Genomic DNA, 15082 nt, shown 5'->3' with positions numbered 1-15082 from the left:
CTATAGAATTCTGTTGTCTCCTTCCCCCTCTCCTCTCCCCCCACCCCCCAATGCACTGTAACATAGGTATAGAGAAATGCACAAACATAATTGTGACAGAAAAGCTGTCATATTGACACAGACTGAACTTGTAATCAGCTAAGGTGACATTGCTTCTAAGTGGGTTTACAAAACTGTTAGTTGTAATGTTGACAGCACCCCACATACTCTCTGGGGTGTTACTCAAGCACTAGTACTTCATACTCCAGTTACTTTCCAGGGTAAGTCTTATCACAGGTGCTGTGTAAGTGTGAACTCTATTCCTGTAGCACAGCCTTCATCTTTACTCACATTAAATGGGGATGGGGGAAAAAGACTTTTAAATCAATAGTCTAGGAAATGAAAGCTATCACCTCACACTGTCACAGGCATTGGACAGTTCTGGTGCTGTCCTGTGTGCAGCCTTGAACATGTGAAGTCTTGGTTTCAACATGCCCCCCTTACTGACAGTTGTTGAAGTGGGATACTGACTGCTAGCACCTCACTGTGTAGAAGGTATGCCCTATTTATTTATCAGTACTACAGCTGAGAATTAGCCATAAATCTCTCAAATTTCATTGGCACAGCTAAACTCTTATTACTATACCTCATAATATATCTTCCTATCTAATAAAAGGTTATATAATCTTGCTTTTTATAGGTAGTGTTATGGGTAATTCAGTTATTAACCATATCCTTGTTAGTAGAATGAATGTGGTAATATGTACATGGCTACACTTGCAGATGTAGAGCGCTGTGAGTTAAACCTGCCTTCGTAGCACACAGGGAAAGTGCTGCAGTCTGTCCCCACTCACCGCTGACAGCACACTAGTATGGCTACCCTTGCCCTGCTGCCAGTGCTGCTGCATTATGGGCAGCTATCCCAGCCTGCAAGTGACTGCAATGTGCTTCTTGTGTGTGGGGGGTGGGGTTTTGGGGTGCTGTCTTAAGTTCAGAGCCCCCTGCTCCACCCCACCCCCCCACTCACAGCAAACATTTGCTTTTTCTGAGCTGATGCTTTGAAAAGGCATTCCTGCAGCCAGTTTCACAAGAGTGGCCATTTGACTTAAGGGGATTATGGGATGTTTCCAGAGGCTGATCAGAGGCCACAGCAACCGTTATTCCACTCACTGAAGTGGAGCGCTCTACATGCCTTGCTACTGTGGACAGGTAGTGAGTTAGTGCACCCAGGGCTCCATTATTGCACTGTAACTCACAAGTGTAGCCAAGCCCTTAGCCTTAACAGCACTAACACAGTCAACATTCTGAAAGCTAGCATGTAAATGTATTGCTGTACTAGTGCATTTAGCTCACTGCATTCCTAGGACTTCAGATCTTAAATTTCTTTGTTTCTAACACTTTAAATCACATGGTTTTATTTGTAAAAGTGACTCAAATGGGTAAGCAGTACTATGTACACAAGCAAAGAAGTTTGCTGTCAATACAGAATAGGTTGGGTGTGTTCACAATAGGGTATCAAAAATGCTAAGGAGTGTAGTTCTATGCAGTAATTAAATTGCTGCTTGGATGTGAGCCTGTCAAACTGGACAGTCTCTATGTAAAAGAATAAATGGACACAAATCAGATGTCAAGAATTATAACATTCATAAACCAGTTGGAGAACACTTCAGTCTCTGGTCATGCAATCACAGACATGAAGGTCGCTATCTTACAACAAAAAAACTTCAAATCCAGACTCCAGCAAGAAACTGCTGAATTGGAATTCATTTGCAAATTGGATACTATTAATTTAGGCTTAAATAGAGACTGGGAGTGGCTAAGTCATTATGCAAGGTAGCTTATTTCCCCTTGTTTTTTCCTACCCACCCCCCCCCAAACATTCTGGTTAAACTTGGATTTAAACTTGGAGAGTGGTCAGTTTGGATGAGCTATTGCCAGCAGGAGAGTGAGTTTGTGTGTGTGTTTGGGGGGGGGGGGTGAGAGCGCCTGGATTTGTGCTGGAAATGGCCCACCTTGATTACCATGCACAGTTGTAGGGAGTGGTCACTTCAGATGAGCTATTACCAGCAGAAGAGTGAGTTTGTGTGTGTATGGGGGGGGGGTGAGAAAACCTGGATTTGTGCTGGAAATGGCCCACCTTGATTATCATGCACATTGTAGGGAGAGTGGTCACTTTGGATAAGCTATTACCAGCAGGAGAGTGAGTTTGTGTGTGTGGTTTTTGGAGGGGGGTGAGGGAGTGAGAGAACCTGGATTTGTGCAGGAAGTGGCCCACCTTGATTATCATGCACATTGTAGGGAGAGTGGTCACTTTGGATGGGCTATTACCAGCAGGAAAGTGAGTTTGTGTGTGTGTGGGGGGGGGGGGGGGGGAGGCAGAGGGTGAGAAAACCTGGATTTGTGCTGGAAATGGCCCAACTTGATGATCACTTTAGATAAGCTATTACCAGCACAACAGTGGGGTGGGAGGAGGTATTGTTTCATGGTCTCTGTGTGTATATAATGTCTTCTGCAGTTTCCACAGTATGCATCCATGGAAGTGAGCTGTAGCTCACAAAAGCTCATGCTCAAATAAATTGGTTAGTCTCTAAGGTGCCACAAGTAGTCCTTTTCTTTTTGCAAATACAGACTAACACGGCTGTTACTCTGAAACCTGCCTTCCCTTTTGTTCACCAGCAGCGTTCTCTAAGAATGACTTCCATCTATCACCCACTTCAGTTCAACCTACCGGACTGTAAAGCTATGTAATTTAGTATTTCAACAAACATTGAGAGAGGCTTCAAAACTGCTTTCCCAAATGAAAGAGGGGCTCAGTATTCAAAAGAGGTTACATCTGAAAAAAGGCTTAAAAGTAAATTCACTATGGCATTACTTTGACTTGAAGTTTATTTTAGCAGTTAAATAAGAAATTGCTGACACTCATAAGAAACACCCAATATATAATGACAAGCAAAGGAACTGTGGTCTCAGTAATATTCACATAAGCCAACATCTAACCTTCCCCCAAAATATCATGATTAAGTTTTGAAATAACTTGAAAAAACAACTTCAGACATTTGATAAAGTCTTTATTCAAACTCGATTTAAAAAATCCTTTATGCCACAAGCACACAGGCTCCACCAACTTCTTTGATCTTCTCTTCCGCTTTCCTACTGAAGAATTTTGCTTTCACAATTACAGGCTGTTTGGGCAGCTTCCCCTTGCCCAGGACTTTGTAATAACCCTAGAAAGATACAAGAGAAATCGGCATAAATAATATTCATAAAGAACTATAATACTCTGCATCCACAATCTTTAACAATTGGAGAAATGCAAACTAAACAAATGTTTAAATTTGCATTTTCTTCATTTAAATTGGGTTATGATTGATGTTTGCACTTCAGTAGTTTTTGCATGGTGTGAATTTATCATCAAATACTCTTAAAACCTAAAAATTACATCAGCTAAGAGCTGTACAGTTTTGCCAAGAATTTTAATTGTCTGAGTTTTACAAACATCTGTAGATAATGAAACTCTACAGTCCATGAAGAAAGTTATTTACATATCAGATTCTTCACATTTAATGGCTTTTTTTGTTAACCAACACAACCAGCTCAAGATAGGATTGTTGAAAACCATGCCAAAATTCTAACATTTCATGATACACAATAAAGCCCAGCTTATCTCTTGGCTATTGGAGAGCTTATAATTATTCAGCTCCCCCCAACCCCAAAATAGATATCAGTAGGGCTAGCTGCCTCCTTTGGATGTTGGAAAAAGAGTCTAGGAAACAAAAGCAGCAACTGCTTGACTAGTTAAGATCTTCCAACAGCTAGTTGGTTCTATTAAAGATGACACCTCTTCTAGATCTCACAGGAGTCCTTAAATTGGTGGTAAGAGTTCCCCCACAGGGCTTTGTTTTGACCTACTCTAACCAGGCTGGCTAAAAGTATCAGTTTTAATTAAAACAATGTTACTGATCAGGTGACTGACTGAGGCATGAGACACCACAGGCAGTGAATATAGATCAGTAGTCTTTCTCCGAGAACTATAGCACACCAAGACAATGAGAAGTGCCAGGATGTGACTCTAGCCTCGATGTGGGGAGGCTAACGCACATTACATTGGAAAATTACATGCACTAAAAGCTCTAAGGCCATGTCTACACTACCACTTATGCCAACAAAACTTATATTGCTCAGAGGTGTGGGGGGAAAAAAAACAAACATTGTTACACTGGCATCCTCCAGTGGTCTCCTAAAACAGATGTATGCAACTGCTCAGAGCAGTTATAGGTAAGGCTGCATGTCTGTCATGGATTCCATGACTGTCGTAGCAGCTGGTGTTAGCTTAGAGGCTTACTGGCTTGGGCCCTGGACCTGCAGCAGCAGTTTGGGTGTAGGAGGGGGCTCAGGGTCAGCCCTTACCTAGGCATGGGGCTCCCAGCTCCCACTGGCATTTCCCTGTAGCTCCTAGGTGGAAGGGCAAGTGGGGCCCCCACCAATCCCACTGGCTGCAGAGTCAGCACTTGAAGTACACAGAGCCCCCCTGGCTGCCCCTCCGTCCAGAAGCCCTGGGGACATGCCAGTCAGAGCCAGGTAGGGAGCCTGCCAGCACCGCCCCCAGCGGGGGGCCAGGCTACTGCCACATGCCTCCCCAGTTTTAATGAGAGGTATATAATAAAAGTCATAGACAGGTAATGGGCCATGAATTTTTGTTTACTGCTTGAGACCTGTCCATGTATTTTACTAAAAATACCCGTGACTAAAACGTAGCTTTAATTATATGTACGCAAGGGGAGAGACAGACTCCAGTAAGACTGAGTTTAATGTGGAGAATACTGATTACATACATCACAGAACCTAGTTTAAAGTATTTTTCTTAACTCTGAACATTAAATACTAGGGGAAAACAATTTTAAATTTGTTTTAAAAAATGTTAAAGTCAAGCCAAATAAAGATGAAAAATGCAGTGGCACATATTTAAGCATAATTAGTTTAATACAGTAGATCAGTGAACAAGACCCTAGGCAAAAAAATAAATGCAACCAATTCCAATGTGAATGTATGCTAAATCAAGCACACTTACCGAGCGTACAACATCAATGACCGGGGCTAATCCAGCCTGATTTTTTGCATAGTTCAGTCTTGTCTGTTCACTAACAAGTGTCCACAGTTTATCCAGATTAACAGTTGGGCAGAAGTTCTGGTTCTTCTTCAAGTGGTAGTGTCTCATACCAACTTTCCCAAAATAACCAGGATGACTAGAAAGAAAAAGCAATATAGACATTCTGTTTGGTTTAAATTGGAACTATTGGCTTTTCAAGAATGTTACATGCTTAAACAAAGTATTTTTTTTCAAGCAGCTGAAGTTTTAGTATTTGGATTTTTTTAAATCTGGACTCATGTATAAGACTACATGTGAATAAAATGTCTGTGTACATTTCATAACTAGTATCTTCAATACACACATTAATATCAACTAATTTGTCCCTGGTTCTTCTTGCTAATTTATCAAATAAGCAAAACCTATGACAGAAAAGGAAAATAAGTAGAGAAATACTGTACTGAAGTGTTATTTGCTGATTTAATCAACTGTTCTTATATTTCAGTGATGATCACATTTTCTGAATCTACAAATAAAATTTAGTATTTTTGTAAGCAGAAATCACAACTTGTGCATCCTTTCTGATTAGTTTTGGTTCAGCCTGCAATCTCCGACCACCCAAAACTTTGGAATGGACGTCTCGGCCTTGTTACTAACCTGGTGACTGACTGAACTACTAATAGGGACAGTCAGTGAATAAAGGTTAGTAATTATTCTCCGAGTACTCTAGCACACCATGACAACAAGCAGTGTCTAGATGTGACTCTAGTCTCAGCCATCTTTAAATACATATCTCTTGTCCCATGAAGGTTAATAAAATCAGGATAATGTTACATTTTTGATCTGTATGGTTACCATGTATTAACATTGCATTGGCTCAGATCTGAACAGACTAGTGTCCCAACCTTCTGTTACCTAAGTTCTAAAAAACCCAACACCTTAACAGTTTTGAATAATTACCACATTCTGATCTCACCAACATTGTCAGTCACACTAATTTGTGTAAAGAAGAACGTCATGCACAAAAGAGGACTACAAAGTGCTGCCTTGTTACAAAGTCTGTCCGTTTACATGAATGGTTCAAAATGCCCACTGTGGAAGCTAGTTCGCCACGTGACATCTCAACACGACTAGGAGACAGAAGAAGGACGAGGCATGGTTTTTAGGTGCCTTACTATTTGTCAAAGTTAATCCTGTGGTGGTGATTGCCCCCAGCATTGCCGCGGCCACCGGGATGCTTCCTGTGCTTGCCTGGAAGGAGAGAGAAGAAGAAATCGTGATGCCAGAAATGCTGTACGTCGCTCAAGCCCCCGAGAGACCGTCGACGGCCCAGCAGGCACCGTGCGAGCGGGGCTGCAGCCTGTCGCTGCACGGGGGGCGGGGGGACACGTCCCCGGGTCCCGCGGGGGAACAGGGGACGCAGAGCCGATGCGTGGCCGCGCTCCGCACTCACCGATGCGGCCATGGCCGTGGCTGACGTGTCCCCTCAGCTTCCTGGTCTTCCTCAGTCTGGAGGGCTGCAGAGAGCAGAGCGCGTTACCGAGCGGCCGGGCCGGACAGCGGGCCCCGCTTCCCCCCCGCCTGCCCGGGCCCCCTCGGGTCTGGGACGAAGCTCCCCGGCCTCCTGGCGACACGGAGGAGCCGGGCGAGGCTCCAGGCCGCCCCCTGCGCGCTCCCCGCCCCGCCGGCCCGGCCCGGCCCGCTCCCCCGGGAAAGTGGTAGCGGGGCGGCGCGGGCACCGGCGGGCCCGGCCGCGAGCACGCGGAGCCCCCTCTCTAGAGCGCGGGGAGCCGCGCGCGCCGGGCTCCCCCCTCCCGGCGGCTCCCCTCGGCCCTGCCCAGCCACGCGGCCGCAGCCACCAGCTCACCATGCTGGCGGCCTCGAGTGAAAGAAAGAAGAGGGGCCGACGTCTCGCGAGAAGAGCGAAGGGGCCGGAGGAGGAGACAGAAATGAAGGGACGGGAGCGGCGTCTCTCGCGAGATCTCAAGCCGCCTATTTCCGGTAGCGGGAGAGGGGAGGGGCCGAGCGGGGCTGGGTTAGTGAGGGGGTGGTCAGCGCCGCGGGGTCGAGCCCCGCGTCTCTCCCGCCTAGGCAGGGTCGGGCCATGCGGGATCTCACCCACCCTCAGGTCTTCCCCGCGCGCTCCAAGTCCCCGAGGGGGGGGGGGGTCTCGCGTGCTCTGGGCAGGGGTTTGTGAGCCCGGGCTGCTCCCCGTTGCGGCTCGGGCAGAGTCCTCTGCGGTTCCTGGCCTCCTCAGCCGAGTCTCCTGGCGTTATCACCCGCCTGCTGAGGCTTGATGTTCTCCCGGAAGCCCCAGCTCCGGGAGTCACGGGGCTAGGGAACATTCGGCTTGTACTTTGCGAGTCAAGTAGCGTGGTGGCCCTCCTTGTGCGACAAGCTTGAAACCATGGACCCTAAAGGCTGGAAGGCAACGGAGAACACCCCGTCTTTTGTATTTTATTTTAAAAAAAAAATCATGGTTTTTAAGGCAAATGATTTGGTGGGCGTGTGGTTGGAAATACTGTTCCTGTTGCACCCCAAGAGCTTGCGTGGCGGATGCTGTGGGTTTGTGCTTAGAGCACAGGATATGGATTCAAGGCTTCTAGAGTCTGTTCCTGGCCCTGTGACACATTTACTGTGTTACCTTACCCGAGCCGCTTAACCCCTATGTTCCTCAGCTTTCCCATAGATTCAGTGGAGATGCTGTTTACCTTGCCTGGGTGGTGTGAATTTTCCTTAATGTTTTAAAAGGCTTTTAAAGTATTCAAAGGTAGGGTTATCATAGGTCCATATTTTCCCGGACATGTCCAGCTTTTTGGTTCTTAATCGTCATCCAAGAGGAATTTTTAAATATCTAAAAACACCTGGGATTTTGCCATTATTATTTTTCCCCAAAGAAGAGTTGATCATTCAAGAAAGAGAGTGAATGTTGATCACTCAAGAGATTGCCTGCTTTTTCCCCCTAGCTCCTAGGCTTGTGCCGCAAAACAGCTGTTTCACATGGGGGGGAGGGGGGGAATGTGGCATGCTCAGGGGAGGAGGTGGGGCTGGGGCAGGGATTTGGGGAAGGGGTCCAATGGGGGTGGGGAAGGGGTGGAGTTGGGGTAGGGCTGGGGGGCGTGGGCAAATACACACACCCCCCTGTGGAGTGTCCCCTTTTTTTTGAATGTTCAGCTGTGGTAACCCTATTCAAAGGGAGCTTGCTATACATGTGCAGAGTAGTCATTTCTTTCTTTATAAAATAAATATCCTCCGAAAATGAGACCCTCTGGGTATTGTCTATATGGTAGTGAGCCTTCCAGTCCCCTAGAGAGACTTGTGAAAGTAGGGTTCAAGCTAGTGCACTAAAAATTAGCAGTGTGGATTTTGCATTTCAAGTGGCAGTTCAGGCTCTCCAGCGTGCCAAACCCCCTGGGTCTAAGTTCAGGTGGCTAGCTTGAGTTTTCACTGGAGCCACAGCATCCACACTGCCATATTTTAGCTGAAGCCCTCTTAGAGCAATTCTGTCTACCTGGGCTGTGACGCTTCCTCCCAGCTGCAGTTTAGACATAGCCTATGTGGCCATGTGTTAGCCCAGAATAAATGTTCATGGTTGAGTTGTAAGCTCATGCAAATAGAGTAACAGTAAAAATATTTACCGTTCTTTGGCTGTTCCAAAATCTTCAGACTTGCTATAAACCTAGTTTAAAATGGCTTGGGCTCACTGGTAAACGATTATTGTTTTTACCGCATAATTTTGGTTTAAAACAAGTGTTTTAACTATTTATACTTTAGTGAAAACATTGCCTGTTAATTACAACTAATATTTTTGTTTATAAATGGATTTTTTTTACAGTTGCCTCCAAAGTTTTCCATTAAATATGGTAGTGTCCTTTAATACTTGCTACTTAGTACAAATAAAAGTGCGGAGAATGACATAGGAGAAACTGTTACTAAAATATGTCTGCATATTTTTTTTTAAATGTTGAGGTCCTGTTTGTAAATGTTTAGGAGCAATTGTGAACCTGAGTGGTTTTGTCCTTTACAGTCTTGTACTATACATTTGCTGAGGTATCTAGTAACCTATTTGCAGCAGCTGATCATAGTTCGTAATAAAGCTAGTTTTTTACCTTTCCGTTTACAAATTGCACAGATGTAGAGTTGCTGCACGCTTATGACCTAAATAAGAAAAGTGAGTGAAATGGGAGTGGAGGGAGCAAGCTCATAATCTGTGAACCTCACACAGCTCCCATTAGGTTGTGATTTACAACTGCAGTTTTCTTAAGACCGCTGAATCTGACCCTTTCTACTGACAGTGTTTTAGAATTTAATTTCATAATTTCTTTTTTCTCCATAGTGCAGGATAGTTCTAGTGTGTCACATCAGGTGCATTATGTTTCTTTAGTTTCTTTGGAAGTATCAGGTACTAGCCTTTGCTGAAGAAAGGTTACCACCAAGCTAAATAGAATTTACTAGATACTCAGTGGTCATCTTTACAATTTGATATGATTCCCAGGAAGGACATCTGATGATATTTAAGAGACTTCCAACGAAGGATTTTCCCATTAATAGGTTCTGCACAAATAGAGAGCAAGAATGAAGGAGCTAATTAAAATGAAGACTTACTTAACTTTTTGATTTTAAATGTTTTGCTTGTTTTCCCTCTTGTTCTTTACTTTGCATCCATGTTTTATAAATATGAAAAGGTATTTTTGTTTGGTGGTATTCAACCACCTTGCCAACCCAAATAACTGTCAATGTATCAATTATAAAATAAACACATATGGTAAGATAAATATTATAATGTTGTAAAAGCCTTGTGGAATCCTCACAACAAACACCCCCTTTTAACACCAGGAAGATATCAAAACCACCCTTTGATGGCATCAGCAAGAAATAAAGATGAGGACAGAGAAGAGAGAGAAATTCAGATGACTTATGAAAGTCCCAGCCCTAAGCTACAAAGATGCTCAAATTATGGTACCATTTGCCTTCTGCTTTCCTCTTCTATGAAACATATTTACACCTTCCTGGAAATCCTAATTCTGTGATGTATTGAGTCCTTCAACTGAAACCAGGGTGTACTGATGGCTCTCAGTACTTCATAAGGTGGGTTTGTACTGTTGCTCCATGGCCTTGGTTCTGGAAAACGTTTTAGCCATCTCTCTAAAAATTACACTTCCTTAAAAACTCAGCCTCCTATTGTAAAATTAATATATTTGTGTGTTCTAATTCATAATGAAGCAATATGTTAAAGGATTTATGAGGAGCAGAGACTTATAGACTAAAGCCAGAAGGAGCCATCATAGAATCGTGGGATGGGAAGGGAGCTTGAGAGGTGTTCTAGTCCAGTCCCCAGCATGATCATGATCACCTAGTCTGGCCTCCTGCTTGTTGCAGGCTACAGAACCTCACCCACCTATTCTTGTAGTAGGTCTGTAACCTCTTGCTGAGTTACTGAAGTCATCAGGTCTTGATTTAGAGACTGCAAGTTGCAGTGAATCCATTGTTTATGCTAGTTCAAACCAGCAAGTGACCTGTGCGTCGTGCTGCAGAGGAATGCAAAAATCCCCCAGGGTCTCTGTCATTCTGATCTGGGGGAAAATTCTTTGCAGTCCCCAAATATGACGATTAGTTAGACCCTGAGCATGTAGGCAAGCCGCACCAGCCAGACACTTGGGAAAGAATATATTAACTCATCGCTCTCTCCCTATAGTGTCCCATGTCTGGCCATTGGAGATTTCTATTACATTTCTATTACTCCTGTTTTCAAGGTCATCTAAATATTCTTGTATGATATTCTGGTCCTTATCTGTATTGGCAATACCTCCTAACTTTGTGTCATCCACAAATGGTATTCGTGAACAGCCACTTTTTGAGCCAATATCATTAATGAAAATGTGAAATAAGATTGGTCACAAGATGGATCCTGGAGGAGTTCTGCTAGTAACCTTCCTCCAGCCTGACAGTTCACCTTTCAGCATGATTCATCGTAGTTTCCCCTATCACCAGTTTTTTTTATCCATCTCTTGATTCTCATATTAATCCCCATCTTCTCCAATTTAACTAATTTCCATGTGGAATGGTACCAAATGTCATACTGAAATCCAGGTATATTCCATCTACTGCAATTCCTTTGTCTAGAAAATTGGTTATCTTCTCAAGGAAGATCACGTTGGTCTGGCATGATCTACCTTTTGTAATACCATGTTGTATTTTATCTTTAATGTCCTTAACTACTTTCTCTTTCAAAATTTGTTCTAAGACCTTGCATTCTATTGAGGTCAAACTAACGGGCCTGTAGTTTCCCAGATCACCTTTTTTCCCCTTTCTAAAGTATAAGTACATACTGTTGGAGACTGAAGAAGACCACTTTGAACATTTACCTCTGGAGGATGGATCATGAAGATGTATCAAATAAAGTGAGTTCATATATAGATAATCATTATTATCATGTTATCTAATTATACTATTGGTACATTTAATGGAACTTATTTTTAAATGGGCCTTAAAACGGCTTCTAATGTTGAACCTGCAGTCAACTATGGATGCAAATGATAGATTATTGCTGGCTGTGTGATATGCTAGTGCAATCAAGTAGCCAGATAGCCACATATTTTCATTTGCGCCTGCAACTGGTTGTGGTTGCAAAATAAGTGGCAGGTTTTAAAATTTAGTCCAATATGTTTTAAAATTTTAAATAGTAATATTAAAATGTGTTGCTCTTAAACTCTTTTTTTTTTTAAATGGACAGATCGTAATTTTTGAGTCATTCAGATTTTGTTATTCCATGATACAAAAAGAGCATGCTTTCCAGCCTTTGCTTTTAGAGAATCCATTTGTTTTGCTTTAAATGTGTGCACATTGTTTATAGTTTGTCTAAATGTTTCTTTATTCATATGCTTGTTTGTCTGGCTCAGACCCTCAGTAAAGTCAAGAGAGATTGCTCAGCATTACTCAGGACCTGAGAAGTTTCTCTAGCTATATCCCACATATTTGAGAGTTGTGTTTGTCCTCAAGTTTACGCACATGCTGGTAATATTATGTAATTTATTGTAAAGGGGGAAAATTTGTTGTTTTCTGAACCCCTCAGATTTAATAAATATCTTTTGGTAAGGGGGCATTAATCTTGTAAAGGGCAGACTAGTAACACTGTATAATTTAAATGAGAAACACATAATGTCTCTCTGTCTCGTTTAAGTGATATGAAAATGTTATATGTGTTCAATGGGTAGGTGTCTTGTGCCTGCAATAAAGCTTTCTCGAGTACTTTCCCCAGATGACCTCTAAAGAACAAAAGCTTGCAGGAAACATCAAAACTGATCATTTCACAATTGCACAATTCCTGTCTTGCTAATGGAAGCTAGAATGGAATTGCAGTCTATGGGAACAGTATGTCATCCTGTTTATTCTGTTGTATAAAGCCACTGCACCAACATTATGGTCTCTCCAGCTGGGTTTGTTAAATAAAAAGGATATGCATTCAGTTCAGCAAATTTCTTGTATTCTGCATTCATTGCTTTTTCCTCTTTTTGAAGTTTATTTTGATGTAATAGGTTATGATTTTATATTTCTAGGAGGCGGAAGTGAGCTACTTTGTGGTGTGGAATGGGAGCCCTTCCGTGAAACATGAAAGCTCTGGCTGATATTGAGTGGCCCAATTCTCTATTCAGCTCTGGTAATCCTGTTGAAGGGGACATGGGTAGGCTGAGAGGACTTCTTTGGCTCAAGTAATAGCCATCCTCTGTTTTCCACTTTGTCCTTTTCCTCTGACTTAAAAAAATACTTCTGAATGGACACCATTTTTTTTGCCCTTGGAATGCAGCAGATTATTCCCAATGGCATGGTTATTTTTAAAGAAACAAAAAAATGTCACTGGAGGAGTCCTAGACCAATTATTGCATGTGAATACTTGGTAAATCCCTGTGGAAGAGCTTGACACAAATAAAATAGAACATCAGGATTTCTATCCATTGGAAAAGCTGGATGAAAGTAAAAAAGGCACACTTTTGAGATGTATCTTGACAACTATTAGATATGTCATCTAGCGCTTTGTGTGGGTGGGGTGAAGTTCTTAGTCAACTTGTCTGAAACAAATGCATCTCTGCATTCTGAACTGTTACGATATTCATAGAATCATAGAATATCAGGGTTGGAAGGAACCTCAGGAGGTCATCTAGTCCAACCCTCTGCTCAAAGCAGGACCAATCCCCAATTTAAATCAATATTATTTAAATATTTAAATATTATATTATTGTGGGAGACAGCTGGATTTGTCTTGGCTCACACACCATGAAGAGAGTGATTACCTAAGTAACGCGTGCTCCCCTGTGCGCAGGGGCCACTTGCACCTGCAGAAGTGGGGTATTCTGCTTCTGCAGCATGCTTCTCTCTCTCTCCTACCCCACAGAAGCCCCTCTGCAATGCTCTATAAAGGGTATGGGTGAAGGGTTCCTGTGGATTCTCCCCTGCCCATACACATGGGAGAAGGCAACATCAATTAATACAGTCCAAACATGTTTGAGCTGTTTCCCTCCTGTGATGTGGAGCTCCTTTATAGGAGAGCTCCAGAGACAGTCCCTGTAGAAAGCATGCTTCCAGGGCCAAGCAGCAAAGTGGAAGCAATGAACAGCAGTGTAGATGTGTCCCTTGCCCTTTGAGGATCTTTCAGGATCTGTGGCCCAATGGGATGAAATATTCAGTTTATTTCAGGGAGTAGGGGAGGGCAGAACTACATTCACCTTTTTCCCCTCTCTATAAAATAACAAGAAGGAAACTCCATGAGCTGTAACTTCCAAAGTTTCCTGCTGCATGTTTGGATTATTTCCATGTTGGAACTGAGACTTCAATTCCAATTTCAGAATCTCGGTTGAGGCGTAAGCCAGCAAGTACACAGTTTTACTTGGAAATCGCAGGCTAAAGTTAGGGAAAACATTGCTTTACTTGTAAAGGGAGCAGATTTGATTTGTAGTCTTTGAGAGGCAGTAAGCATGGAACCCCAAGATGCCATTTGTACGGAGTGTAAGGGGCACATTATTAAATCTTTAGAAGCAAAAACGTTCATAATTACAAGTATCTTTGCATTTCTGTATGCAGCTTTCTAACATGCATTGTTCAAATGGGAATGGGGTTTTAACTGTTTATTCCCTTATTCCCGTTTATTTCTCTTGCTTATTGTAAAACATTGGGAAAAAAGTGTAGAAAAAGTTGGAACATTTTCCACCCGCTTTGAGAACTGCAAGCAGAAAGAGTACAGCGTGTGAGAATTTAGACAGTTAGCATTACTATAAATAGATCCACAGTACAGTATGCCTCAGATTTTATCAAAAGTAGCAAGCACTACGTACTGAGAATGGAATTTTGGTTTGTTTGCCTAAAACCACTCTTTCCAACACGCTAATCTGCAAAGAAAACGTTATTTTCAGTAATGTGGGTGTGCAATTTTCACCTGCAAGGAACTTCCCCTTTCTTCAAAGGGGCTGAATAAATGTTTTTGAGAACGTGCCTCCTGCAGTTGGCTTGTATTTTTCACTTGGGTGGCCGAGCGCTTCATTAAGTAGAAAGTGGTTGTAATGAGTCATTTTGTGACTTTTAGTGTCCTTGATGTCAAACTTTGGACTAGGAAAATGGAGAGCCTAGATCTGTTGAGGAATTGTTTGGTGTGCAAATGGGAACTAAAGAGAAGAGATCCCAGACTGCTGCCTTGTCTTCACTCCTTTTGTAAGGACTGTCTTCCAGATTTGATTCAAGGATACAATTACACTCCCACTGAACGTGAAGTTATGTATGAAGGTAACATTTCATGTACTATTTTGTACTTCTTAGGCACTTTATAATGCAATATTGGAATAGGCCGATTGAGAAGCACTTTTTTACACAATTATTCTTTAAAATATGTTGTAAAGGAATTACTAGGAGACTTAAAATTAGAAATGAGAAAGAGATGGGTGGGGTACCTTCTCCCCTAAATGAACTTTTATTGGGAAAAACAAATCTATTAGAGACAAATTAAATAATTTGGAAAAATGTTTAAACTCA

At 42.6% G+C, this 15082-nt stretch overlaps 2 protein-coding genes across 3 annotated transcripts in view; one reads left to right on the top strand and one right to left on the bottom strand.

Annotated features, from left to right (window-relative positions):
• Positions 1 to 3030: 3030 nt before the first annotated feature.
• Positions 3031 to 7051, bottom strand: LOC311522795 (large ribosomal subunit protein uL15). The gene is made up of 5 exons (XM_084632278.1): positions 6933 to 7051; positions 6519 to 6582; positions 6241 to 6316; positions 5048 to 5222; positions 3031 to 3203 (listed from the first exon to the last, which is right to left on the bottom strand). Exons 1-5 carry the CDS (start codon positions 6933 to 6935, stop codon positions 3075 to 3077), a joined length of 447 nt encoding a protein of 148 aa, XP_084488404.1. The 5' UTR covers positions 6936 to 7051; the 3' UTR covers positions 3031 to 3074.
• Positions 7052 to 9052: 2001 nt separating this feature from the next.
• The window catches only part of TRIM66 (tripartite motif containing 66), an 84009-nt gene continuing 77979 nt past the window's right edge, over positions 9053 to 15082 (top strand). The window contains exons 1-2 of one of the 2 annotated variants that reach the window (XM_084631646.1): positions 9053 to 11466; positions 12622 to 12746. In XM_084631646.1, coding sequence (XP_084487772.1) covers positions 12674 to 12746 — 73 coding nt within the window. In that variant the 5' untranslated portion in view covers positions 9053 to 11466; positions 12622 to 12673. Of the gene's footprint in view, positions 11467 to 12621; positions 12747 to 14508; positions 14837 to 15082 lie in introns of those variants that run through there. The other variant, XM_084631645.1, reaches the window with a different exon arrangement.

The sequence above is a fragment of the Lepidochelys olivacea genome (assembly GCF_965140295.1).
Source record: "Lepidochelys olivacea isolate rLepOli2 genome assembly, chromosome: 6".
NCBI lineage: Eukaryota > Metazoa > Chordata > Testudines > Cheloniidae > Lepidochelys > Lepidochelys olivacea.
Note: the sequence above shows the minus strand (reverse complement) of the source record. Positions and strands in the feature narration are given on the sequence as shown.

Coding starts and splice junctions, on each gene's coding strand:
- LOC311522795 (XM_084632278.1), bottom strand. Junction 5,223..6,240: donor AGGATTAACTTTGACAAATA/GTAAGGCACCTA, acceptor TTTTCTTTCTAG/TCATCCTGGTTATTTTGGGA. Junction 3,204..5,047: donor TCATTGATGTTGTACGCTCG/GTAAGTGTGCTT, acceptor GTATCTTTCTAG/GGTTATTACAAAGTCCTGGG.